General features: G+C 40.1%; 1 protein-coding gene across 1 annotated transcript in view; it reads right to left on the bottom strand.

The window, feature by feature from the left end:
- Window positions 1-191: 191 nt before the first annotated feature.
- kctd16b (potassium channel tetramerization domain containing 16b) overlaps window positions 192-26,602 on the bottom strand; it is a 64,192-nt gene continuing 37,781 nt past the window's right edge. Inside the window, exon 2 of the mRNA XM_029519877.1 lies at window positions 192-655. Within this exon, the coding sequence (XP_029375737.1) occupies window positions 192-655 (464 nt within the window). The remainder of the gene's footprint in view (window positions 656-26,602) is intronic.

The raw sequence follows: 26,602 nt of genomic DNA on the forward strand, positions 1-26,602 counted from the left end.
AGATCAGTCTTTTTTATGCTTCTTTCTAATTCTGTGTAGACTTTCAATCGTCTCACATACAGATGAAATTTCCCTCAGGAATTGGATTCAAAGTGTTGCCTCCATTTTTGTTGTAAAAGTCATGATGGAAAAAAAACATGTAAACTGATCCTTGGCCTCATGTGTTTGCTCCTTCTCTCCTGTCTCCAGGCTCAGAGGCGGTACTTTCTCAGCAGGTCAGCCTGCCACATGTACTTCCTCTCTGGGAACCTCTCTGGGATCTTGATCTTGCGGAAGTCTTGAATACACTTTTCCAGCTCCTCCTCAACCGTCAGCTTCTCTTTCGCTGGCCTTTTCTTGCACGTGCTGGTGTCGCGGGAGCTCGCTGTCAGCGTGCGCAGCAAGTCACTCTTACGCCGCTGTTCAGACTGCTGGAGCATGGCGACCGGACCCTTTTTCAGTGGTCTGTCCAGAGTTTGGACATTGGCATGGGGGTGAGACTGGCGGCTGACTGGGCCACGGATGACTGTTCCTTGTGGAGAGCTGGCCTCTGATTGGCTCTCAGAGCTGGAGGTGGAGAGGTCATTAAAGGAGGTGCCGCTCTCACCTTCGCCGTCACCCTTATGGTTTTTGCAGCAACAGTCACACGGAGGGGAGGACCAACGTGATGGACCACCTAACAAGAGAGACAAGCAGAGAGGCAGCTAACATTAGATTGAATGCAGAGCTATTTTTCACCCCTTTTATTTACCTTTGGGCAAATCATCATGAAGAGAAAAATGAGGCAATGCCACAAAGAGCGGCACAAATTAGTCAGACAGGAGAAGAAAACCAAAATAAGAAGCACTGAAGACAGAGACCAAAATTGAGCTAATGCCAAAAGACTATCACCAAGAACAAAGTGACATGACATCAGGGACAACTGGCTTGCTTCCAGTCTAATTATGGAAGTGTTGTGTTGCAAGCGTGTATTGTTCAGAGAGCTAACACTGTCACATTAAACAAGTACAAGAACTAAGGCCTTTCACAACTATGCAAGTCCAGATTTATGCTCTATTTGTATTTGGGGAAAAACAGAGAAGGCAGTGATAGTTGGCATTAATAAAATATGAGTCACTGCAGTGCAAAGGAAAGGGGTTGTTATTGTTTTTTAACTTGTGCAAGCAAAACTGGTTTCAGTATTCTTACAGTCCCAATGTGGAAAACAGATAAAGAAGTGAAAAACTGTGGCTTCTGAGTTCTATTAAAGTTTAGCAGCCACCTTATTATCTTTTGAAAAATGTTTCTTAAACCTGGAAAAAAATAGACATTTATTAGATTGAACATCGCCAACAAAAATGTTAAAAACTGAGATAAATCTTGTTTTAAAAAACTCCAGGTCACATGTATAGACTCTTTAGTCAGTTTTGACTTAAGCATAGTGCAGGTCCAAGGTACACAAATTCATTTCAAAGCTATAAGACATGGCAAGACATGTTTTGACCTTACATGACGAAACGACTTGGTAACAGACACGGTTAGCAGTGCTTTAATACCAGCCTTTCTAAAATTTGTTGTTTGAATCTTTTGGATCCACTTAAAGATTTTAAAATTCTGTGCAATCCTTGGAAGTGAGGTCAGAGGAAAGTTTCAGTTGAGCTGCTCTCCCTCAACAGTACAGTAAACGGTACACTTGAGTAACGCTGCTATTTCCCACGACATGGATCCTAATTTCTCTCAGAAAAATTGCAAGATATCTCGCTGTTGATGAGATCGATGCAGCTGCTTAGTTGTGGTGGGCCCAGGCCGATGACTAGGCAAAAGCACTGATCCGTAATCATTGCTGGAAGGAATCAATTGCCCAGCCTGACCTCTGCGAGGGGAAAGTTGGCTGAAAGATTCAGGGAGAACCAGAGCAGCTGGCACCACCTCTCACTGCAGGAAACAGCCATTTATTTTTCATGCTAACCTCCTGAATAATTGAAGAGGTATCTGTTGCTGATGGACTCGCGTCTGTAGAGTGAGGGAGAAAGATCAAAACCCTTCAGGCAAATGCACATATGAGGTTCTGCCCCTGCCTCTGATTCCCAGCCCCACCCCTCACCATTTACGCTTAGACCTACACACACACACACACACACACACACACACACACACACACACAAGTGCAGGCTCCAGCTCTTCAGGCATCCTCTATTCATCAAGTTCAATCGTAGCATCGTTTCTTTTTACAAGACAGCATGAGACTATAAATAACACTGCTTAAAATAACCCCCCCCACCCCCCAACCACCCCTTTTAATTCCCTTTGTCCTCAGTAGCATATTTTGCTTGTTTATAGAGAGTCAGCAGAGCAGAAATCGATTCATCTCACCAATATTTGTTCCTCTGTGTATCACACAGAAATGGCTACCATGTATCACAACTTTATTTATGTGAGTATAAATAGAAGAAATATTTCTTGGACAGCTTTGACACTCATTCTCCCCTGCTAGTCTAAGTGGCAGGAGCACAAACATTCATTGCTGAACTAAATAGACACAGAGAAGCATGCATGCAGTGCTGAACTACAGTCTATGAAATAAACATTAGCCATCAAAGGCACTACTTTTGACATTTGCAGCTGTCACATGCACCAACGAATTTATAGGCAGAAATGCACAGGTCTAAGACATGGCTGCTAAATAAAATGATAGAGCAGTTAAAGTATCTGAGTAGATAACATTAACGGATATTAACAGTACAAATGCATTTAGCGCTGTGGAGTGTCATATTAAAAGTATTTATTATACAGTAGAGTTGCAGACAAGATAGAGAACATAAACCCATCATAGGTGCTGTGGAGTCTCTTCCAACCAATGTTTATGGGCACAAGTTCATTTATGTCAGTCTGAATTAATATGGGCTCATTGATTGATGAGAGGCAGACTTATAAATTGTGTTTTCAAAAAAGGTCTGTAGATTTGCCGTGACAAATGTCTTAAATTATAGCTATATATGTGTGTGTCTGTGGCGGGTATTGGTGTGCATGTTCACTGCCTTACATCTTCACATATGATATATGATATTCTAAATAAACTTTAGTGTTTTGTAATTAGATCGACCCCCTTTTGGCTCTTCGTACTCTATCTCTCTGACAGGGATATGTTGCTTTAATATAAAGGAATTGTGAGTGGCTATTAGCCATGCTACCGCTAAAGACCAGCGGATAGAGATCTAATTTATCATTTTGACCATTTGGGTTTACTGTGAAACCTTTAGCTTCATGACAAATAGGCTGACAAATAATTCAATTGAGGACACCATTTGCAGGGACTTTAACATCTAAGCACTGTTAACTGAGATTGGTTTAATAAGTCACTGAGTAGTGTCTCTACCCTCATCGACACTGATATCGTAATTATGTTCCTAAAAGCATATATCAGTATGCCATGTTGATCCTTCGCAGCACATCGAGTTATGCTAGTAGTGAAACCAATTTCCTTTGCTAATTGAAGTGGAAAAAAGTGTAAATGTGCAGACCCATATTTTCTCATTGATATTTACTGTGCACTGCACGATCATATCTAGCTAATAGAGCTGAAAATTAAGCCTCAATTTGTTAGTCTTTTTTTTTCCATGTTTTTGTTATAATTTTTATCTGCCCAAACTAACTTTTATCTTCCCTCGTTACTTCTGCCAAAAAAATATCACTGTATCTATTTAATGTGATCACGTTATTCGATGTGGCGAATTTATCTGTTATTAGGGTATTGCCTGTAGTACATTTGGACGAATGTGCTTCCAAAGGGATTGTTTTTTTTGTGGCAGTGTTCAAGTGGTTAAAAATTAACTTTATATTCATAAAAGGCCTTAAAATTGGCTGTATTGATACATAAGTTCTCATGTAACACTGCATTAATGCTACTAAATTTATTTCCAACAAACACACTCTTTCCCACTGTTGATCTGATGCAGAAATTAAGGCACAAAAGGTTTGTCTCAAACTTGATAAATCAGACACCTCCTGTCCAATTTGGCCTAACTTAAGCCGAGGAATGCATCCTGGCAGTATGAGCTGTAGCTTCAAGATTTACACTGACAGAGGTGCCATAATTAAAGGTCAAGGTTTCAGAGTTTGAAAGGCTATAGTAGCTACTCAATCGGTGTGGTTGTAATTATACAGGGGAGGGATGATGTGTCTTGGTAATGAGCAGCTCAAAGCATGCCTGCATCCATCCATCACTCAGGTCAACATTAGGAATTGAAACTTTCCTTGTTCACCTGCACCTGAAGTCATTTAAACTGCGGGAATGGTGATAAATTTCCCTGCATCATGCCTGAGCTATTGAGTTAATGGGGCACTGACTTGTCCATCTATTGCAGTGATTTTGAGTGATATGTTGGTGGCTGCGCTATATTAGTTTCCTCTTGCAGAAAAATCATCATGTTAATTAGAAAAGGAGCTATTTCCTGCCTAGGCATTGTCATAGACGAAGTATTTTAGCTCTTTAAACACTGAATTTGACAGTTTCCCTCGATGATTGATGAACGACTCATCTGAATGATCCAAAACTTTAAAAAATAATCAGATAGTCATTTCTCCTACCAGTCAGGCGATGTCTTGAGAAGAGGGCATTCCCCATTGCTGTCAATCACATCCATATACGTGGCAGCATTTTTGAAAAGATGTAAAATAAATCTCAAGAGTTGAGTGAACTCAACTCTGTGAATTTCTAAGAATTTGAACTAAATTTAATGCAATTTATAACACCTTCAACATTTAACATATTTAAGTCTTGGCACACACTCATTGCTTGTTTAATCTACATAAAGCTTGTTAAGATTGGAACAATAAACTTAAGCCCCCTGACAGGACTTGGACTATTGCAATATTTAATATTATAACAAAAACACCTAGCTGCAGTTTGCTATTATACTAACATATTGATTGATTTATCAAATGATTGATGATATCAACAAGCTAGTGCTTGAAAACGTTGCAGATGTTACAGTAACAACAAGCCTGGAGGCAAACATGTTTTAAATGGCAGCTAACAACCTCACAAATATTCTGGTAGAAGTAGACTATACATAGCAACATATAGTGCAGCACTTTGTGCTGGAGCAGACTCCAGCAGGTTCAGTTCATTGTTTAAAATAAAAAGAGCAGCCTGGAGGTTGGAGAAGTGGACTTGTTACTAGAAGGTGCCTGATTCAAACCTTGATCTTTGTGGTGAAACAGCTTTGAGCAATGCACTTAATTTCCAAACTACTTCACTCTGCTGAAAATACTGACGTTGGGCTGAGTAGCTCTTGTTATTGTGTTTACTGTTGAAATTAGACACAGGCATTAATGGAAATTGGAAGGAAAATGTACTTGATTAAGAGCAATAGTGCCAACTCAGCTTCTGTAAAACTAAAGAGAGAAGGAACCATTGGGGTCAGGAAGGCTAAGGCATCACAATGTCTAAGGCATATTGTGGAAAAACTAAGCACACAGCCAAAAAGCTTTTAATAAAAAAAAAACAGAATGAGACTGTGTTTAAAGGACAAATGGTTTTCTAAAAATAAAAGTGATTGACAATTACATTGGTGTGGCTTTCTCCTAATAGGAACGTGTTTGCGTAATTATTGTCACTGCCAGAAGGGGGAGATGCATTTTCCACACCGGCCAGACACAGAGTCGTGTATGTGATTTATCTTAGTCCTATGTCCAATATGAAGATGTAATTCACAATTTTTCAGCAAAATTAATAAAAATCCATGTTTCCATGCTGCTCTGGTTTTGACAGTCTATCTACATTTCTGCACATATATAATATGTGTAAATATATATGCTATCCGTGTGCAGGCGTTGTAAAAAAAGATGTGACAGTCTGTTGAGGGTATGAGGGTAAGAGCATACTTTTGTTTAGGGTTAAGTGCAAATTTGTGTAGGTGTCTATATGTGTTAGTACATGTGGGAATGTTCATCCACATACATGTCACGTACATCTACTGTACGTGAGAGCCTGATGTAGGTCAGTTTGTGTCCTTCCTTGCAGCCTGGTTTCCTCCACATGCATGACACATGTTGTGTGTGGTACAACCCGACATTGTGTGCGTGTATGTCTGTGGTCATTCCTCAGTGTCTAAGTGCAATGGCCTTGGAACTATTATCTGTATGCCATCGGGCAGAGAAAGGGAGGCTGGTGTCAGGTGGGGTTCCCATTCATGTCATCAGAGGTGTCAGACTGTCGGCCGTGCCTCCGGTCAGCATTACTCATCACACACACCCTTGTTTTGTGTGTATGCGTGTGTGCTGGTGTTGTATTATGCTGTACGTGCAGCACTTGATTCATGTTATTTCTTGTCTGATGCGCAGTGTGCAGAAGGTCTGACCACAGACTAATGACAGTCACTTGTTATTACACATACACTCAAATAAAAACACACACATGGACAATTCTTCCTGACAAACACTCCCAGCTCAGTATTGATCCCAGCAGGAGCCGCAACAACTCATGTTTGCCTGTCGGTGAAACAACCTGGCATACACTACACTGATTGCACATTGAAAAAAATCACCCACACCAACCTTATTTTACATTCATATCCATACTCCATCTGTCATGTCATTTCCTCACATCAGTTGTTATGTAAAGGTCTCTTTATTTTTGTCAGCATGAAACTATATAACTATGACTGTTTAATCTTGTCTGCACTAGAATAAGACAGATCACAAAGCAAAACGCTGGCACTATCAGCTAAAGGAACACTTGTCTTATTTTCATCAGCATACTTGTGGAATTTGATGAGCACTGTTTAATCACCCTGACCTTGAACAGGCAGGTGAGACATCTTCTCTGGCCAAATACAAATTCCGCCTTCTGTGTCAGCATTGAAAATAATGACCACTGACCTGACCCTGACCATTTCACTTATGCGCTGACTCAAAACATCAGCAAACCCATAACCAACCCTATCTCTCCAATTCTGTTATCTTTTTCTATCCCGTTTGGAAGAAATACTGCTGAATGTTTTCATTCAGTCTTTCATCTTCTACTGCCTATCCATTTCCGGGTTGCAGGGGTGTTGGAGCCAATCCCAGCTGGGAGAGGGCAGGGTACACGCTGGACAGGTCACCAGTCCATCACAGGGCCAACACACAGAGACCAACAACCACTTGATGATGGGAGGAAACCAGAGTATCCAGAGGAAACGCACGCAGGCACGGGGAGAACAAGCAAACCCCACACAGAAAGGCTCCAGACCGAGTGCCGAACCCATGACCTTCTTACCGTGGGGCAACAGCGCTAACCACTACGCTGCCATTCTGCCACTGCTGGAGTTGCAAAAATAAAATAACACAGATTTTTTAAAAATGGAAAATAAATAAATAATAATGTCTCTAAAGTACTCATGTGCATGATGAGCGTAAAGAGATTCATATATTTATCTCATTATGTTGCCTTATTATGGGAGTACGAATTAATTATTTCTTTTTGAGTAGAGCTGCAAGTAAAACAAAGGCTACAACTGTTGGAGTATTTAGTGGTCATACAGATAAAATGGACCTTTGACTGGCACTTATTTCAGCAACAAAACACAAGCACATAATTATATAGTATTTTTTTCTTCCAGTCTTCTCTTACAAATCATTCATCTTTTTCCTTGTGTTTTCTCTCTGCACTTCTTTATCCTCCCCTTTTGCATCACTCCCTTACCATTGCTCTTCAACGCCTGTATCGATGGCCTGGTGCATCTGTGGAAGTGTATGGACGATTGCCCTCTGATTGATTTCTGTCATACAGCCTCTCAGCACTGGGAGGCTGTTCACCGGAGATAAATGATGTTGGCACAACAAAAGCAAATAAACCTCTTCTATCTATCACTCCGTCTTACACATCAGTTCTGCTGTCTGCATGTCTCTGCCCCAATGTCTCGCTCCCTACCTCCCCCGCTTCCTGCCTTCCTGTCTGTTCCTGAGTCTCAGATTAAGGTTTGTGCTTTCCATATTCTGTGCTTTTTTTTTTTTTTTTTTTAACTTCATTCGCTCTGTCACTTATTATATCCTTAGTCTCAGTAAGTCAACAGTCCTGACTTAATGTGTCAGGTGCTGGATCCATGGAGACATTTCAGTGAATTATTCTAGTCAAATTACTACTTATAAGATGAAAAATTAGCAAATTAGATTTTGGATCTTACACTGTGGCAAGAAAACAAGCAGAATAGTTTTAATTGAAACCTGAAGATAAGTAATTTCAGCATTTGCCTTGACAGAATGATCACCTGTGCATTCAGCCACTGTTATTAACCGACAAGTCCTATTTTATGATGTTTCAATTTAACTTTTTTGTGTTACCACTTTCCCTAAACCTTCTTTTAATTGAATTTTATTCAGTCAGGCTACTCAGCTCCAGTATTTCTATTAAAACATCTTATGAACAAAGATATAAAATAAAAGTTCATTTTGTTTGAGGAAATGTAAATCAAACTCAAAAGGCCATGTGGCTTTCCACTTTTATGATGGATGTCCCATCAAAGAATGACTTTAGTGCCATTGTCATCAAATACTGACAACACCATCATGTTACAGGGGTGACTGCATAACTGGAAGGTGTGGCATATAAAATCTGTAACGTCTTTCCTCCATTTATTCTATCTAGTGTCAAATACTACAGAAGAGCACAACTTTTTGGACTGCTTCTTTGTTCTACATATGAAGCAGCAGCAGCAGCATTATTGAACTCACTCATCCACCTTTTCCAGGATCTGTTCAGGGGCTTTTTATTCATACTTAATTAAATTTTCACTCATGTTAAACGAATGTCACTCATAGGTCAGTCAGGTGCATTAGGAGGAAATGTCCTTGTTTCACTTCCCCGCTGCTGTTACTCCTCCCTGCTGTAAAGAAGCCACAAAAACAGAACAGGACCAGTTTATACATGTATGTTGCTCCCCTCCTCTTTAAATGTTGTGTGTGTATATATATATATATATATATGTACATGTATATATGATTATTATGAAATGTATTGCCCTTACTAAACATTTTCGACTGTGCCCTAACATTAACCTCCATCAGGTAATAGTCCACAAGACAAGTGACTCTACCTGTCAGCTTACTCAGAAGTGGCTGTACAACTTTTTTTTTTTTTTTTATCAGTAGACAACAGATATGTAAACACATATCGGACCCAAATTCACGCATCAATGACATTGGTTCAGATCATAGTGTGTAAAGACTTTGTGAAAGGGCATATTGACAACTTAATACCACAAGGATTTATTAGGGTTTGACTGGCAACCAGTTTCAAACTGAATTACTTATGGATCTCAACTCTCATAAATTATTATTACAATCCTACTGAAGGTTGAGATTATGTGACTGAGGGCTCAGACCATCCAAGCAAAAACAAAGTGAGAGTTAGAGTAAGAATTTGTTCCTCTCCTGAGCATCAGACTGATGTGCTGCGCCATAGAGAATCAATCAGAAGAGATGAAGAGTGAGAGGCTGGCTGTGATTTTCTGGGAATATGAGTCTATTTTCTGGTTCAGAGCTGTTATCACTGCCATAAAATGGATGTTACTTTAGTTCAAAAGCTCAGACAATCACTCTGAGAGCCCACAAAACAAGCCTTTTTTTTTTTAATTGTTAGCTGAGCTGAGTCCTCAGTGCTAAGGTGCAAGCTGATGTCATCATGTGTAAAGTATTTATCTGATAATGTGTTATCAAGCACTTCTGTTTTTTTTGTTTTTTTTTTCCCCTTTATGTGTCGTCCTCCATAGAAGGGGTCGAAAGAGCAGCAATTAAAGTTGGCAGTGATTCAGAGATTTGCCCAAGGACACTTAAGGATGACAGATGTTGCTCCAACCCAGCGCCTGAACCTGCAGGACCTTGTTTTACATCCCATTTCTCTTGTTTTTAGCTGGAGGAAGAAGTTCACTTGGTCAGATATTGATTAAACTGTCCCTGGCTCTGGGAATCAGTTCTGGACAAAGATGTAAACTGTCAAATGATATTTCAGCATTTTCCACAACATAAGAGCTGTATATTCCTGAGCAGATGACTGGTTCGGGGTACGTGAAGCATTTCCCCACTCCTCTCCCATTACATGTCCTGCAAAGCTTGTTTCGCTCACATTAGTTTTGTTTTTGCCACAGAGAGAAAACACTCCCCTCTCCTCCCTACAAGCAGGTGTTACATTTTCAGAGTTACACAGTGTAGTAACATTTTCATTTGCAGTAGCTCATTGGTTCCCTCTCACTTTTCTGCCTGTGAATTCACTCCCTTTTTCTTTCCATGTAGATGGAGTAATCTACGATGGTATGTCTTAAAAATGGAAATAACACATAGAAGTGCATGTAGAAGTCACCATATGTTATGGTAACACACTGGCAGCCTTTCTTCAGAAATTACAAGAGTTTCTTAAGCAACTTGGAACAACTTCTGAGAGCAAATGTGATACCACTGTCAGTTTCATTTTTATTTTATTTCAAATGTGTAACAAGCTGCTAGTTGAGGAGGGAAGTGAAAAACAGTAGGACCCAAGGCAGCAGGAGGAAGTAAAGTGAATATGAAGAGCAATTTTCTAAGGATGTTGGCAAGTTTTACATATTTTCAATAGGAAAAAAAAAAACAAACTCCAAACAATTAATGCCTGACATAGACCCGGCAGTGCCCTTTCCTAAATTGCTCAGAAAATAATTGTAGCAATGGAGACACTTCAAAATAGCTGTGCCAATGCATTCTTAGTGAATGTTTCCTCTTGAAGGCCAGTCCTACTGATTACTAATCAAAGCTTCTTTCTAAGTGTTCAACCCGCCACCACATTCCTTTTTAACAGGCACCAGCCTCAGTCTGCATTCATTAATAATACTTGTGCAAATTGTCACCGGCTAGTCATCAAATCCACACTGCTTTCTTAACATTCATCATGATACAAATTAAACCAATAGCTCATGCCCATCACAACTCACTGTGAACACCAGACCATCAGCACACCCCCTGTTGATGCTTATATTTACTGCTTCCCTTTATTTAGCCTGTACATATTAAAAATGTTAGATAAGAGAATTTCAAAGCAGAGACTGTCAGTTTTAGGGTTATGCTTAGGTTAAGTAAGTTAGGTTAAATTAATTGGTAGATTTTCTGTCACACAGCTTTGGCAGCTTTCAGTCTTGTAAAATGAACCAAACAACCTGTATTGAGTGTCAACAGTATTACTGACCCATCGTTAGATATAGGAGATGGATAATAGATTGTTAGGGATCAGATTTTTTATCTCAAAATCTATTTACAGTAGTCCATCAATCCACAGAGCTGTCAATCGATCCTCCAGCTACTAGCTCTCCATTGCAACTGTGCCATTGATTCATTCATTGATTCTTCATCTATTCATTCCTTGTATAGATAGTTTGGCTTATGAACCTTTTTCAGGAACAGTAAGTGGCAACACTTTGTTGTAAAAGTTAAAGATAGTAGAGTTTAAAGTTAAAAAGCCTGAGAATACAATTAATACTGCCAGTACTTCATTACATTTATTTTGGTGTCGCCAGTTCCCTTGCTGAGATTTCAAGTATCAAGTATTCAAGAGAATGTGACTATAATTGTCCCTTGAAGAGTCATTTATGGAAACCAGGTGATTCTTTTTCGTCTTTTTTATTTGAAGGGAACTGAGCACATAGCCTGGAGAAGCAGAAACTCTTACCACCACGTAGCAAGCTGTTGTAGAAGTAGACCAAACATTCTGCTGTGTTGACAAAATATAAAACATTGGAGTGCTGCAAGGTGTGCAGGAAAAATGGCCACTGCTGAAGGGCCTACTTTGCCATATACTTTATAGTAAGAAATAACAAAACAGTATAAATATGAAAAATCACATACCTCAATGCCCTTTCATTTGAAGAAAGCAGTTTTCTGTGTTTGGAAACTGTATTAAAATTCAAAAGCACAGGTTTAAGAGCATGCACACTGCAGACCTATATACAATACCCGATGACATGTGTACACAGTTATTTGTGTATATTGACATGATGTTGTGGTAATAAAAGTGCACACTGCATATTGCTCCTGACAAACAGGAAAGCTTTGGCACAGTGTCCAGTGATAAATTATCTGCAAATGATGTCAGCACAAACATACAGGCTGTAATCGGCAAAACAATTGCATGGGCATTATCGCTACCCAGCAGAGCGTTCACCAGCCACTATCTCTGTCCCTCTGTCACACAGATTGCTCATTATCCATCCATAAGACACACACACACAAGCATGCACACATACACACTCATGTAAGGGTTGGGAAGGTTATTTTCACAATGTAATTGCTTATAGATTACTTCATGTTTCCTCCTGACTGTAGTAATCTTTAGTTGACTTTAGTTGTATCTACTGGGCTGCACTCAGTCTGGAATCTATGCGAGGTTAAATGGCATTCCGCTTTGTTTCAGTTCCACTATTGTAAATTTTGGCATCAGTGATCATTCATCTTTCATCATTTAAAAGATTACTTGATTAATTTTTCTCCCCATTAGCAATGTTGAGCTTCACGGTCTCTCATTTCTCTTTATCTGCTCACTATCCATCTGCTTGTTTCATCTTTGTCTCCCCACCTGTTTTTCTTTGCTAGCCGCATCACTTTTTAGCTCTCAATATCTGATCCCCTAAACCAGTTGTTAACCTCTCCCACAATATTACCATTTTTGTTTATGTGTCAAAATGTAACTTAAAGTCCAGTTTAACTGCCGCAGCGGTGGTACTGTTTGAGGATATATTCCTATGGGGCACATCAAAACCTATATGACCAGTGAATAGATACTTACATACTGGATCCATGAACCAAGATTCAATATGGACCCTGTATGTGAAGCAATACATCAGCTGTGTACAGTATCAGCCCACCTCAGCTTATAAAACATTCATGCCTCCTTCTGTGCTCAGTGGTCCATGAATGAGTTACACCTACTTAGCATCAGATAGAACCCTCTTTTAGCCTCCAGGGCCTCCTGAAAATTTGGGAGCTTAGATGCAGCAACGTGCAGGAAAGTAAGGAAGAGTTGTGGCTTCCACATTAAACTGTTTCATCAAGAACAACCACTGACCGCTATTATTTTTGTTTATTGTCATTCTCAGGGGGACAAAAGACATGTTGTTGCTGGAAAATACCAGGTGGCTGCCTGTCTCCATAAATGAGTTAATTAAAGTGTAACATACAGGTTAGATTTTTTTTTATGAGAACTACACACGCATATATGTGTGTGTGTGTGTGTGTGTGTGTGTATGTGTATGTATATATATATATAGTTGTTTCTATATGTCATCCCTCTGATGGACCTCTGTCCAAGATGACCCCGTCCTTGTCCATAAACTTGGCTGGCTGGGATTGACTCAGGTATTCTCTGGGCCCCTGACAGATAAGCAGTAGAAAATGAGCAACAGAGAGACTAAAAAAAGAGGGGGGAGAAAAAAAAAAAAAAAAAATCTCAAAAACATTCATCTTTCTCTCTCTCGCTGTCTTCAGGCTCAACATCAAATGGTTAAAGTCCGGTAAATTCAAACATATACGTATTTAAACATTTTCAACTTCTTCAGTGTTGAAATTGTCATTGACATCGGTATTTATTAAATGACTAATTTGGTATGTGTTCTTCCTCATATGTCCCTTCCAGTTTGCCATTTTTACATGCGGAACCAAAATTCTATCACAACACAACCCCAGAAGTCTCTTTAATCTGCATGCATGTAAAGAGATTTTGAAGAAGTTAGTTACAATGTTTACCTCAACTTTGATTTGCTTGGATCAACAGCCTAAGTCACACTTTGAGTCACAACTTGTCCACTAAAACTCTCAATGCTGTCTCCACAAATATGCCTTGAGCTGTTTATGAACACAAAGAAATCCAACAACTTCGAGTACTAATGCATCTACTGCAAAGCATTTTTCCCTCAGCATAATGACTCAACACGATCAGCTACATACTTTGAGTGTAGTAAATGCTAATGGTTTGATAATGTGTTGATCCATCCCAGTATTGGTACAGGCCAAATGTGGGCTGACTTATAAGAATGATGCAAGATTACTTATCTCTGTGAAAACCTTTTCTTTGCTGCATCCTTGTCACATTCGTTCATATCAAGGAAAGGTGCGTTGTGAATATTTATGACAAATGTGTTTTTGCTGGGTGATGCCATTTGGTGAACACAGCTCCGCAGGAGTCCATGAACCACAGCCCACTGGCCATGCGAAATGATCAGTTTATGAGACAGGCACTGATTTCCCCTGACTCTGCAGTCAGACAGTTTGCTTGAGCAGTGAGCATGTTGTCCATTTTGTGGTTTGTAGTCTCGCATGTGCAACACAAAGGCAACTGTGAGGAGTGCTGCACTCCCAGGAAGAGCCCATGCTGGCTTCAGGAATCTTACAGCAAAAGTCATTGCAGAAAAGACAGCGCAATGACGCATTCCAAATGTTTTATGAGAAAGGTAGATTTAAGACATAATCAATGTGGATTATCAGGATGGATGGTTGAAGTGATGAAAGGTTTGACTGAAAAGAAGAAGGAGAATCAAAAGATTAAGAAAAGCTGTTGTTGGCTGTAGGAGGTATGCAGATTGAAAGGCGTCTGATCAATACAACCTTATCATAGTGTTAAATCCTCTCACATCCTGGCAGCACTCTCTGTACTTGGCATCTTTATCTCTGATTCCATCATGCTCCCTTTTTTAACTTGATCTGTTGGTTTTCTTTTTCTTTTTTTTTCTTTTTTTTAAGCAGGCAGCCACATGGTCCACAATAGTTTGTCTTCATTGAGAGGAAAAGCAGAGAGAGGAAACAGATGCGATGAGCTCTGGAGAGCCAGTAAAGATAATTTTCAATTTAGACATTTAGGCAGCATTTTAGCACAACACTATCTTTTGGTATTGTGAATCTCCCATTTTTATGCTTTCTATCTGTGCAAGTGATTGTGAAAGTACTTGCTTATGATCCTTTAACATCTTATACCTGTGAACTCTGTGAAAACAAAACACTATGGGAACTTCAGAACTGCCTCTCCCACTTCACATTCCACTCCAAGCATCTACTCCATGTTGAGTGCCTCAGTTTGCAGCCTCATCCATAAATGGCTCATCCCAGTTGTCCCATAGCACCTGGAGTATTCCCACCAGGGGGGATTTAAGGAAAGCAGCGACGTACAGGATGTGCAAGAAGAAACGGGGTTGGTGAACCGAAAGGAATAGCATAATCCCAGAGGGCAAGTGACATTCTTCAACATGGCCTGCTTCAAATCGCTGCATGTTACTATTCTTTCTCTCAAGCTGACACATTTTGCAGCCTCCTCCTACTTTTCCTACATTTTCCTCTTTAATTTGTCCTGTGCTGACTTTCTGCTTCCCTGCCAGTCAACCATTGTGTTGCCGATTTGCAGGCATTTTGTTCGAACGTTAAAACGTTATTTTTCTTTCTTTGTGTTTGCTCTGTTGTCAGTCACCACTATTGCTACTCACGATGAGATGACAGCCAAAGGGATGGGAAATGAGAAAATTAAAAAGTAACAGCTTGGGCAAACAACCCACATTATGAAATTGGTTGTAAGCGGCAAGTGGCAGTCTGCGTGTATGTCTGGGTGGGTTAAGTTGCCTCTCTGGGCAGTTTCTCAGTTGGTTTGTGTATGTGAACTAATGGGTGTGCAATGTTATTTCAAATACAATCAGGGTATATGGGCCAAATCTGATGGCATTAATGTCATTAAGGTCCATGACAAAGCTGCACTGCTGCTTCCCAACCATGGCAGTTCAAAGGCTGGGGCGCTTTCAAGGCAACAGCTTTGAAATAGAGTTGGAACAGGAGCAATTTTGAAGAACCACAAGCTCTGGACAGCTTCCCAGGGGCCTCATTAGGGACTAGGCATGATGGGTAGATGGGGGAAGTGGGGCACAGCTACCAAACAAACACACTTAGAGAACATAAAATCGCAAATCTTCTCACACGCATAAACACATGAGCACACACGCTCTCTCTCTCTCTTCTTCCCTCTCTATTGCCTACACACATTCATGCATGCACACACATAGCAGGAAGTGAGAGAGCCTCAAAGAAATAGAGTGTGATGGTAATTGGCATTAAAGTGATGTGTTAAGACTTCTGTGTACATCAAGCATCTTTCAGCTGGCAAAGGTTTTGAAAGATGAAATGAAAAAAAAAAAAAATCTTTGCCGCTTTGAATTTCTTTTCAATTACCTAATTAAAACTTCAGCTATGTGTTTGTTTTATCAGTTTGGTTAATTAATTTTTGTATTTATTTTTTTTTTTAATTCATGAGTTTGGATTTGTGTATGTGTGAGTGTGTCGGGTCATTAGCTGCAACAGCTTCAGCCCATTGTGGTTTTTAGAGCGTTTCCTGAGTTGATCTCACACTAAGTGTCATTAAGGCACTCCTCTTCTCATGCAGCTGGTGAGTGTGAGTGTGTACGTCTGCATCTGTGCTTGATAATGACTTTTTTGTGTGTGTACGTGTTTGTGCGTTTGTCCATACAGTGGGAGCAGGCTGTGTTCCCGACACCCTACATTTAGCTTTTCAACAGCTCACTGACGGAGCTCCATATGGTGTCTCAGTTTCTATCTCATGCTCCCATCACAATGTGTGATTTATGCTTTTTTAATAGGCAGACCTCCTTACATACATACACATCCACACACACTCACACATGGCATGCAACATATTATTGAAGCTGTGAAAACACTAAATCTGCTCTAAAAGTCAAAATTTTTCAGGGAGATGTTGGCATTTATGACTTAAGAAGGAGACAAATGGCCACATGTATAACCAATCCAGTTAGAGCTGGTGGAGATGTCAGCAAAGTAAACAAAAAAACCCCCAAAATGTTTTGTTTTTGTTTCTGTATACTGTGAAAAAAATAATTTTCAATATTAAGACATCAGTTTGTTTAGCTCGGAAAGCACATTTGCTCACTGTGTGTGTCCAACCAACATAATCACTTTTTCCCTTTCACTTCTGACTTTGTGTACTTTACTTTTTTTTTTTTTTTGCTAAAAGACAAATGCTATGTGTAATTCTGTTCATTTTACTGCAAATACCGATACAAACACTGGTTAAAATGTATTTAAAATGTATAAATTCAAATGGGAATTAGCCATTTGTTTCATCATGGATAAACGCAATTTGCCTTTTTATGTTGACAGCAGTATGATATACTGTATTTACTTTAAATATGGAAAGTAGAAGAACCCTTGCCCTTTCATTTCTCTCATAATCATGTCATCCAACGTTTTCCAGCATGGATATTCAAAAAAGGAGGCCAATGACTGCGTCCTGTGGAGGACCCTGTTAGAGCTCTTTGGGAATATGAAAGTCCGAAAGCCATTTCTACAAAGTGTGCAGTTCTTGTAGAACCAGTAAGAATCGTGCCTGTATGCTCACCAGAGAGTCAAACATGAACTTGGTGGGTGTTAGCCTCCTCCAGGGTTTTCCTCTGTGTGTGTGAAGGACTTGAAGTAATAGGCACGAGTGAGCCAGAGCTGGAGCCGCTGCTTCTGTTTGTTAAAAGGAACCAGTTATGATGGGTTGGGTATCTGGTTGAATGCGTCTTTGGCACATTCTTTTATAACTGGGATGAGGCCATGGGCTAGACCCAGAACATGCTGTAGAGACTGTAGAGCTCATCTGGGATTGCTTTAGGATTCCTCTAATTATTTATTGCGCTCTCCTCCTCTTGAGTGGTTTAAATGCACCTGACTGGATGATTACCACCACTCACTGTAACAACTGCGTAACAATAGGGTATGAAGGAATATTTTAAATCTTTTAATCATTTGTCTACATTCAAACTTTCTATATACTGTACTATTGAAACAGAAACACTCTCTCTCTCTCTCTATATATATATATATATATATTCATTCCTCTGTGTCACAGGTGGCTCTATTGATAAAATGCCCTCACCACAGTCACTACGGGCAGGAGAGAAGGCAAAAGCTTGCTGAATCTCATGAGGAAAAATTGCTGCATGAATGTTGATTGCAGGAGGCAGGTGTTAGCGGCTGTGTTTGCATGCATGCTTGTAGCATTTCATGTGCCAGACGTCAGCTCCCCTTAGCAATACTTGTGACTCAGCAGGACAACACAGGGAGCGAAAATCTCTCAGAATCACTCCTGTCTTTCTTTTTTACTGTCACGCTCTGTTAACCGTATGTTGCTTTTCGTGTTGGATTGGATTTTCAGACTTTCACTGGCCCTGATTCCAAACACAGCTCTCCCATTCCCCTTCTGCTCTCCAGCCGTCCAGCTGTCTGTGTGAGATATACCACATCCCTAATCTTCTAATTGGTAGGTAGTCTTGGCCATTACCTGAGCAATGGCAGGGTAGAATCGATACGAGGCACAATGCTAAACGATGTGTCCTGCTGTTTCTCTTTATTTCTTTCTGCCTATTTTGCTCTCTCCATCACCTACGCACTTTACATTCACAGCATCCAAGGCAACAGCCTTTCTATCTCAACATGTTAGAGAAAGTAACACTCCTTTAATTTATCTTTATTACTGCCCTGTTGGTTTGTTTCTTTTTGGGGGGGTGGATTTGTCGTCTTCTTTCCATATAATATACACCATTGATGGGGGGGAAAAGTGATCAAGGTACGGTCTGAAATGCTCCATCAGCTTAAAAGTAATCAATGGAAAGATAGTTATCAATCAATGGCAGGAATTTAGCCCCGACCCCCCCAGTCTCAAATTGATGTATTATTCACTGCATGACATAGTGCGGCTTATGTGATGAACAGTGCTTTAATAGTTTTTGATGAAACGTGAAAATGGAGAGAGCATAATGATGGGGAAATGGAGAGAAGGGGAAACCAGTGAAGAGTGAAAGTGACGGGTCAAACAGCTCTGGCCTATTTGGAAAAATGAGGATAATCTCTTTTAATCCAGCACAGATGGAGAGAGACAAACATTTCTGTGTGGTTTTGAAGCTTGACCATCATTTCCACTTTTCTTGTCATTCATTTTTTCTTTGCATATTTGGGTAATTAGTATCATCATCATCATCATCATCATGATTATCGTCTTCATCATCAGACAGTTAGGCCAGATTCATTTAGAGGCAAATAAAAAGCCTCTTGGAGCAGCACCTCACTGTGGACAAACATGTATCCTTTCTTTGGGATGAGGCCCCTTACACTCACTTTTTGAATAAAGGCACCTTCATTCCAAGCTGTGTGAATACACTGCACTTCTTGGACCATTGTCACGTTTCAGCTTCTTGAAAGCGTGCTTGCATACAGAGCAGAAAATGAATAAAGTCCCCAGGGAGAATTATGTAGGGTTGAAAATCTTATTTGAAGCCTGCAGTGAGCGGTCCCACCAGATTATTCTACTAAGCGGAGGCAGAAAATGGTGACAATCAGTGATTTCTAGCGCAGGGTAGAACTTCATACAGCTCTGTCATGGTTGACCAAATACCAGTAAACAAAAAAAAAAAAAAAAAGATGATGAATGTTCCCTTTCTCTCTACAAAATGAAAAACCAAACATAAATTCACATACAGAAAGAGAGATTAGCATGAGGGAAAAACTCATAAAGCTTATAAAATGTTTTTATACGCTCCATGTCAGTGTCAACAGATTTGACTACAGGCCAATCCTAAAAACAATTATTTAAATGTCAGATGTAACATGGAAGTAAATGAATGTGGACAAGCTTGAAGCCTTGGAATGAGAAACACAATTTAGTTCTACGGCTCACTATTTACTAAACATGAGATTTTGTCAGTCAGTCTCCTTGTATGAAACAGCACCAGTATCCTTCATTGCGGGCTGTTCTCCATATGCTGAGAAAACAAACAACCTGGGGTGGAACAAGTGCATGGTTGCCTCCTTTCTAAACCGCAAAGATCGACAGACAGATCACGATGGAACACATTGAACAGTTTGATGTGAGAAGATTTCTCTGGCGTTCCACGTATGACGTTTTATTATTATTCATCAGGATTACGACTGAACCCCCGTGCAGTATGTCTCGGAGCTAAGAATAGCACCTCCTTGATTTGGAACAGGCTGCTGAAACTGCTGCTCGCATGTTGTCTTTTAATTAGTACATTCTCTGAATTTCAGCCTGGTAATCTGTGAATATTCCTGAAAAGCTCTTACTGTTCTCCAGACCAATTAAAATACAGCGCACAAAAACGGCCTCGAAGGACCCCTTAGGTTTGTCTCGCCTTGTGCTCGACAGGCTCCGTGTCAAAAGCTGTCTGCCAGGGCAGAAGATATTTACATACTGAGCATGGAAACAGATATCATTATACTGATACTGAGCTAACACTTCTGTATTAAGGATGGTGGGTGGCTTTGGGGGGGGTCAGGTGCTGGTGGCAGGGGGTTAATCACAGCAGTTGGAACGGCCCAGGCTCACTGTGTAGTACATGTAACCTACAAAAGCCCTCCCTCCATTTTCAAAGTAATGTCACTTTTAGACTGCAGTACATGAGGGGTTTTTGTAGCAGAAGCTCTTCTCTTGTTTTTTTTTTTAGTGGGAGAGTTAAGGACATGTTTACAGTGTGTGATGTTTGGTCATTAAAGCTCATCTTAATTGAGCTGTAATCACCTTGTCAGAACTGAACAGTGGATAAATGCTGAGTTGGGTGGAAAGCAGATGTGTGCTTTAAATATTGTATTTCTGTGTGCCTGGAGAGCGGAGATTTGTGTCCTGTTCCTATAAAACACATTTCATATTGCTCATGCTCTTTACTTCTTGCTTCGCATGAACATATTTTCAGTTTTATTTCAAAGGAATCAATTCTGCATTTTGGTATAGAACACTTCTGTGTTATATTTCTGAGGATGACATGATCAATATCAGTAAAGGATGGGAATAAGACTTTGGTTTTTTGTTGTTTGTTGTTTTTACTTTTGTTGATCGGGAATTGCTCATTCGATAGTAAAGTATTACAAAAGCGTTTACTTTCTAAAATACTCTGAAAAGTTAGTATCTGGAGAATCATTCCAAAAAGCTCAGATTTCTATACCAGGAATGAGAAGGAGGATTTGTGAGTTGCCCCATGTAGAAGAGGTAAACAGGCAGGCACTGCCATCTACACGCAGCCAGACCTCGCAGGCTGATGGATGAAATGGCTTACAGAGGACACAAGCACTGTGACATTGATGGACAGTCTGATATTGCCTCCCTAATCTTGCCTCCACTCAGTCTCACTCACACACACAAACACACACAATGCTCTGTGTCCCTGTCACTCCTCCAGCTCCTTCTTTTCTTTCTCCTTTTCTCAGTTCTACTTTGACTCACACTTCTCATCTCTGTTCACTCCTCGTTCCGTTATTATCTCTCATCTTGCCGTGCCTTTATTGGGCCATAAGTTGTCCCATTTCTTTGTTTTCTGACTGTCCGTTGCCTCAATTATGCGTTCCTTCAACTCTGCCACTGCTCTCTGTCCTTGTGTGCACACACACAACGTTCACAAACATGCAGATTCCTATAATCATTTCACAAGATCAGACATCCGCCACTTGGTGTGAAGGACACAGGAGAGGCGGCAGCTTGCAAACTACAAATCAAACAGTTCTCACCCAAACACACACAAAAAGTAGAATATTTCTGCATGTGAAAAAGCTAATTCAATATATTTTTTAAAACGTATCAATACATAGGCGTGTCTGTTTGTATTGTACTTTTTCAAATCCAGACTGTCGTATGTATAGAGACGCAGAAGGTGTCATCACACAATCAAATCATGTTTTTTCAGTTCTCCAAGACAAAAACTCTGAGCTTTTTAGCCTCTAATAAATATTTTTTACTCTGCTGCCAACTATGAAAATATATTTGAAGTGCAAAAAGCTCTGATCAACCCACTGTGTTCTGCAGCCCAGCACCAAAGCACAGACACATAAAATTAACTGCCGAGCAGAGCTGAAGAGAGCTTGACAGTTTTCTCAGGAGTTGGTGGGGAAACAAAGCATGGAGGCAGGGAAGGGAGTTCTATTTACTTATTTCTTCACATGTCCAAAAACATGAATCTGAAAGACTATTAATGTTGTGTCTGCAGAATTTGTTGGTGCACTCGTCTCTGCGAGGACTTCAGCCACCACAGCTTTGCATGGTCCTAAAATACCAGATATGTTATCTATAATTAAGAAAATGAAAGACCAGAAATAAACATACTTCCGTGCAGCTCGAGTAAAAAAAAAAAAAAAAAAAAAAAATCTCAAAAGAAAAATGATTAATTTCAGCCACTTTAAGAAAAATCTTTTCACTTTAATCACACAGTTATTAATCACATTGTTATTAATTATAAAGACAATGCAAATCAGTGTTTCCTTCATCATTCAGAGGATGGCATCAAAAGATTACAAAATAGAAAAAAAAAAAGAAAAAATTGCCTGAACATATAATTCATTTGTAACGCCATACAGTAGATCCTGGTATCGTGGCATGCCATTGGCATCTCCCATCTGTTACCTTTATTAATTACTGCTTTTGTTCCCTCTGTCTGTATGTTACACTGTGTTGCCATCTGCTGCTATTTTTTTATATTGATACACCGGCTTCTCCACCACAGCTGTGTCTGACTAATTCTTTTTTACTTTTTCTTTTCTATAGGCAATTTGAAAATGGGGACAAAAACACATTTTCTTTTTCAGTCATGACTTGTTTATTTGCCTCTTTGGTTAGATGTAGGGTATGGCAAGAAAAGGCCCAAACAGTCCTACAAATGACCAGAGTGAGAGCGTAAGTCCGAACTGGGGCCTGAAGGCTGATTGGAGCTTTCTGCTGTGAAGTACTCTGTCTGTTCTCACTTTCTATCTGTGCCTGTCTGCCAGCTTGTCTCTTTGCCAGCCCATTAACCTGTGTGCTACTGTCACTTGTCTCTTCTCATGTCAGGAAGGAATATTTTCTCCCTTTCAAAGAAGTAGAAGAGAGACTGCAATATGCAGTGGAATAAAAATAAACATAAAGCCAGACCTAAGCATTTTTGCAGTTTACTATGTCTTTCATTCTCTATTTTCGCTGCCACCCACATAAATTCTATCTGGATAACCTCATTCATTGGTTAGTGCAGAAAATTGAAGTATTCAACCCAGCATGGGTTGGAGAAGTGGAAAATAGCATGGCACTCATATCTGACCAGGCTGCAACCTGCTGTTTGATTACAGCAATCAATCGAGAGAGAGAGAGAGAAAGAGTGTGTGTGTGTGTGTGTGTGTGTGTGTGTGTGTGTGTGTGTGTGTGTGTCCATCCCTATGTACACATGGGGGATTGTGGGTCAGACAAAGCAGAACAGACAATCGCAGAGGACTCTTGAACACACTCCACTCCACTCTGATGCTTAACTGAAGAACTTGTGGGACGAATATTAAAAAGAACAGTGGGTTCTCCTGAGGGAAGATAAAATAACAACAAGACCGCACTGTATCCCTTCCACATCAGTTTTTGTTTCCCTGACTCTTTGCTGTGCCCTGTTTTGGGTCAATCAGCGTGGGTGATTTCAGTTTTGCCGTTGACACGCTCCAGTGCTCTCTGTTGACATATCATTGGTTTCCAGTGATGCATTACTGCCCGAGCTCCAATAACTACTCAGATGTACAACATGGGTCAGGGAAACCGTTTGGGGATTGAAATTGCATCCAGTATTGGCAGGCTTGTGTTGTAAGTTGTTACTAAACGGCAGAAGACGTTAAGAATAAATGAATGACTGATAAGCATTTCAGAGTGCTTTCTGAGTCAAAAAATGTTTTATCTTATATCCACCTCACATCTCTGCAACAGTCTTTTGCCAAAATCTACTAAAAGGAATTCATATTTAATTGGGACATTACACACCACCTTCTACACACACACACACAAATATATATGAGATGGACTAACTTCGGTCGGGGTGAGAGGAGTTACACTGCCTGATAGCAGGAGTGTTTCTGAAAGCAGCACCAGAATCAGAATGGCTGGATAATGATCTTAGGGACTAAGATTGATCCAGTCTTCCATCAGTGTAATGAGGGGACTGTAAGAAGCTCAGACCACTGTGATTGGGATCTCTGAAGAACTGGCAGCAAATGTTGGCCAATTTCTTCTACTGACAATAACAGAGGTTTTAAAAAGTCCCCGCAGAGAATTGAATGGCAGGGCCCATCACATACGACAAGGCCTTACATAATTTCACAGCTGCTGATGAAGCAGGCTGTAGGGTTTTTACATTAAACGGCTGGATCCACAGGGTTGCACATCCAGCCTCTGACCACAAATCTCACCCTGAACTGACTGTGTAAACATACGGACAAAGTACTGCTGTGCTAATGATTCATCCATTAGCTCTGCCTAAATATTATCATTGACATATGATCACGTGATCTGTCAACTGCTTCCTCATTATTCTCTATTTGTAATGCCCTTGTGTTTGTGTGACCTGGAAAAGGTGGATAAACCAAGCAGAAAATGAATTTAATACCTCAGCATCTTTCTTCTTTTGTGTATTTGTGTCAGTTGCTCTATAGTTTGTTGTAATTTCCCACCTTAAACTTCATCACATCTCCCACATAACTTTCTGATCACTTTAATTTTGAAATATACAGCAGAGGCCCGATCACACATCAGCATTTTATGATGATTAATTGATGAGATTAATAGTCCATCTCACATTTTGATAGAAGTTAATTGCATTTTTTGTGGTAGCTTGAGAAAAACATGTCAGTTGATTTCCTCCTTGAATTTATATTTCCAATACTCAACTGCCATTGTTGGGTGGAGTCTTTGTTGACCAGCAGGACTTGAACTTCAGCTCCAATGAGTTACGTCTAACCCGGCTCTGTCCATCAGTTCAAAACTAACCAGCACATTTGAAGTTCATTGTGTCATGTTTTTGCATTGTTTTGTTTAGTTTTCTGTGAATCAACAGTAAAGTGTTACACTGAAGTGTTGTGGTATTTATATGATGGATTATTTGTTGGCTGGAACCAGTTACCGAGGAGCCAGTGCAAAATGCAGGAGGACCCCTGCCCAGAAACTGTCAGGAAGAGCAGGATCACAAATTAGTCACTGATACAATGTTGATCTATTGATGGCTACTTACATTACTTGGCTTTAACGCACTCTGAAAGAGGTTCCTTTTTTATTTCCTTTTGTGAGTACTTGCCTTGTAAGCACATCCAGCTGCCCTACATGACTTAACCCTCCTATTATCCTCATATATAACAACACATTTGATGTTTTTATTTCCTTTTATATGTGTAGTCAGTCACCATAAAGTCTTGCTCACCCCTCCTCTTTTGTTATTTGGTTTTGGGACTGGCAGAGTTGAGGAGTTTCATTTATTTATTTTATTTATTTTATTTTTTCGTTGCTTTTCGTTGCTTCTTCTTTTCAGGTGTGGGGGCAGAAACATGTTCAGATTCAAATTTGCCCAAGTAAAACAAACACATTTTTAGCAGGATTATGTAAATTTATAACATGAGAACATTGGTCAGAACATGAAACTGTTCATATTCATAATTCATTAATTCATTCATCTTCAACTGCTTATCTGTTTCCGGGTCGCAGGGGTGCTGGAGCCAATCCCTGCTCAAACTGGGCGAGGGCGGGGTTCACCCCGGCACGTCACCAGTACATCACAGGGCCAACACACAGAGACAGACAGAGACCAACAACAACTCACACTCAGACCGACAGACAATTTAGAGTCACCAATCAAACTAGACATGCGTCTCTTTGGACGGTGTACCAGAGTACCCGGAGGAAACCGAACCCAGAACAGTGAGGCAACAGTCTAATTAGTCGTTATGCTGCCGTGCTTCCTTGCAAACATATTTCTCGCACTGAGCACAGGTCATACTCGTCTTTGAATCATTTTGGATGGGACAAACCTGGCACCTGCCACGCTACCTGCCTGCGTACCATTCCAGATTTTGGGTTCCTCACCAGGGCGTACGAAGTAAAAAAGCCAAGTTGTGCCCTGATTTTTTTTTTTTTTTTTTTTCAGGTACTTCCTCAGGGGATTTTCCTCTATAAACCTGTATATTGCAGACATAGCTGGACTGTGCATCACATGCTGCCCAAATGTTGCTGTATGCTGTATTTGGCAGGTTTAGTCAGCATATATTGTTGGAATTGACAGCCCACGAAACGCAACATCAAAAGTCACCATGAGAAGTATGAAGGTTCTCATGGGAATTATGCTTTCCCCTGCCCCCTTGTGATGTATCAGCTCAGTATCAGTTGTATGTATCGGATGTATCAGTTGGGATGTGAGGTCACACACACACACGCACACAGACAGACATGCTTTACACAGCTTTTGGTCGAATTGACCTCAGAGGAACACAGATACTTGCAAAAGGTATCATCATGATAATTTTATGCCTAATTAGTTTTTTGAATGAAAAACACTGAATGGGACCCTAAGATGGATAGGAAGGTTAACAACAGGCTGTACATCCTCTTCTTGCTCTCATCAGGCAGAATAATTGCAGAACATAATGTATCAGAGTTCGATACTTTTATCTTTGATCACTCACACACCATCGTTCAGCAGAGCTTTTTGAGTTTCCTTTCTTGTACTCCATTAATGCTTATAGGAAATAATACTACCAGGTATTACTTTTTAAGTGTGCTATGAATATTTGATGTATTACATTTCTTTCTAAAGTTACTGCTTCAGCAATA

The sequence above is a fragment of the Echeneis naucrates genome, chromosome 14 (assembly GCF_900963305.1).
Source record: "Echeneis naucrates chromosome 14, fEcheNa1.1, whole genome shotgun sequence".
In the NCBI taxonomy this organism is placed as follows: Eukaryota; Metazoa; Chordata; class Actinopteri; order Carangiformes; family Echeneidae; genus Echeneis; species Echeneis naucrates.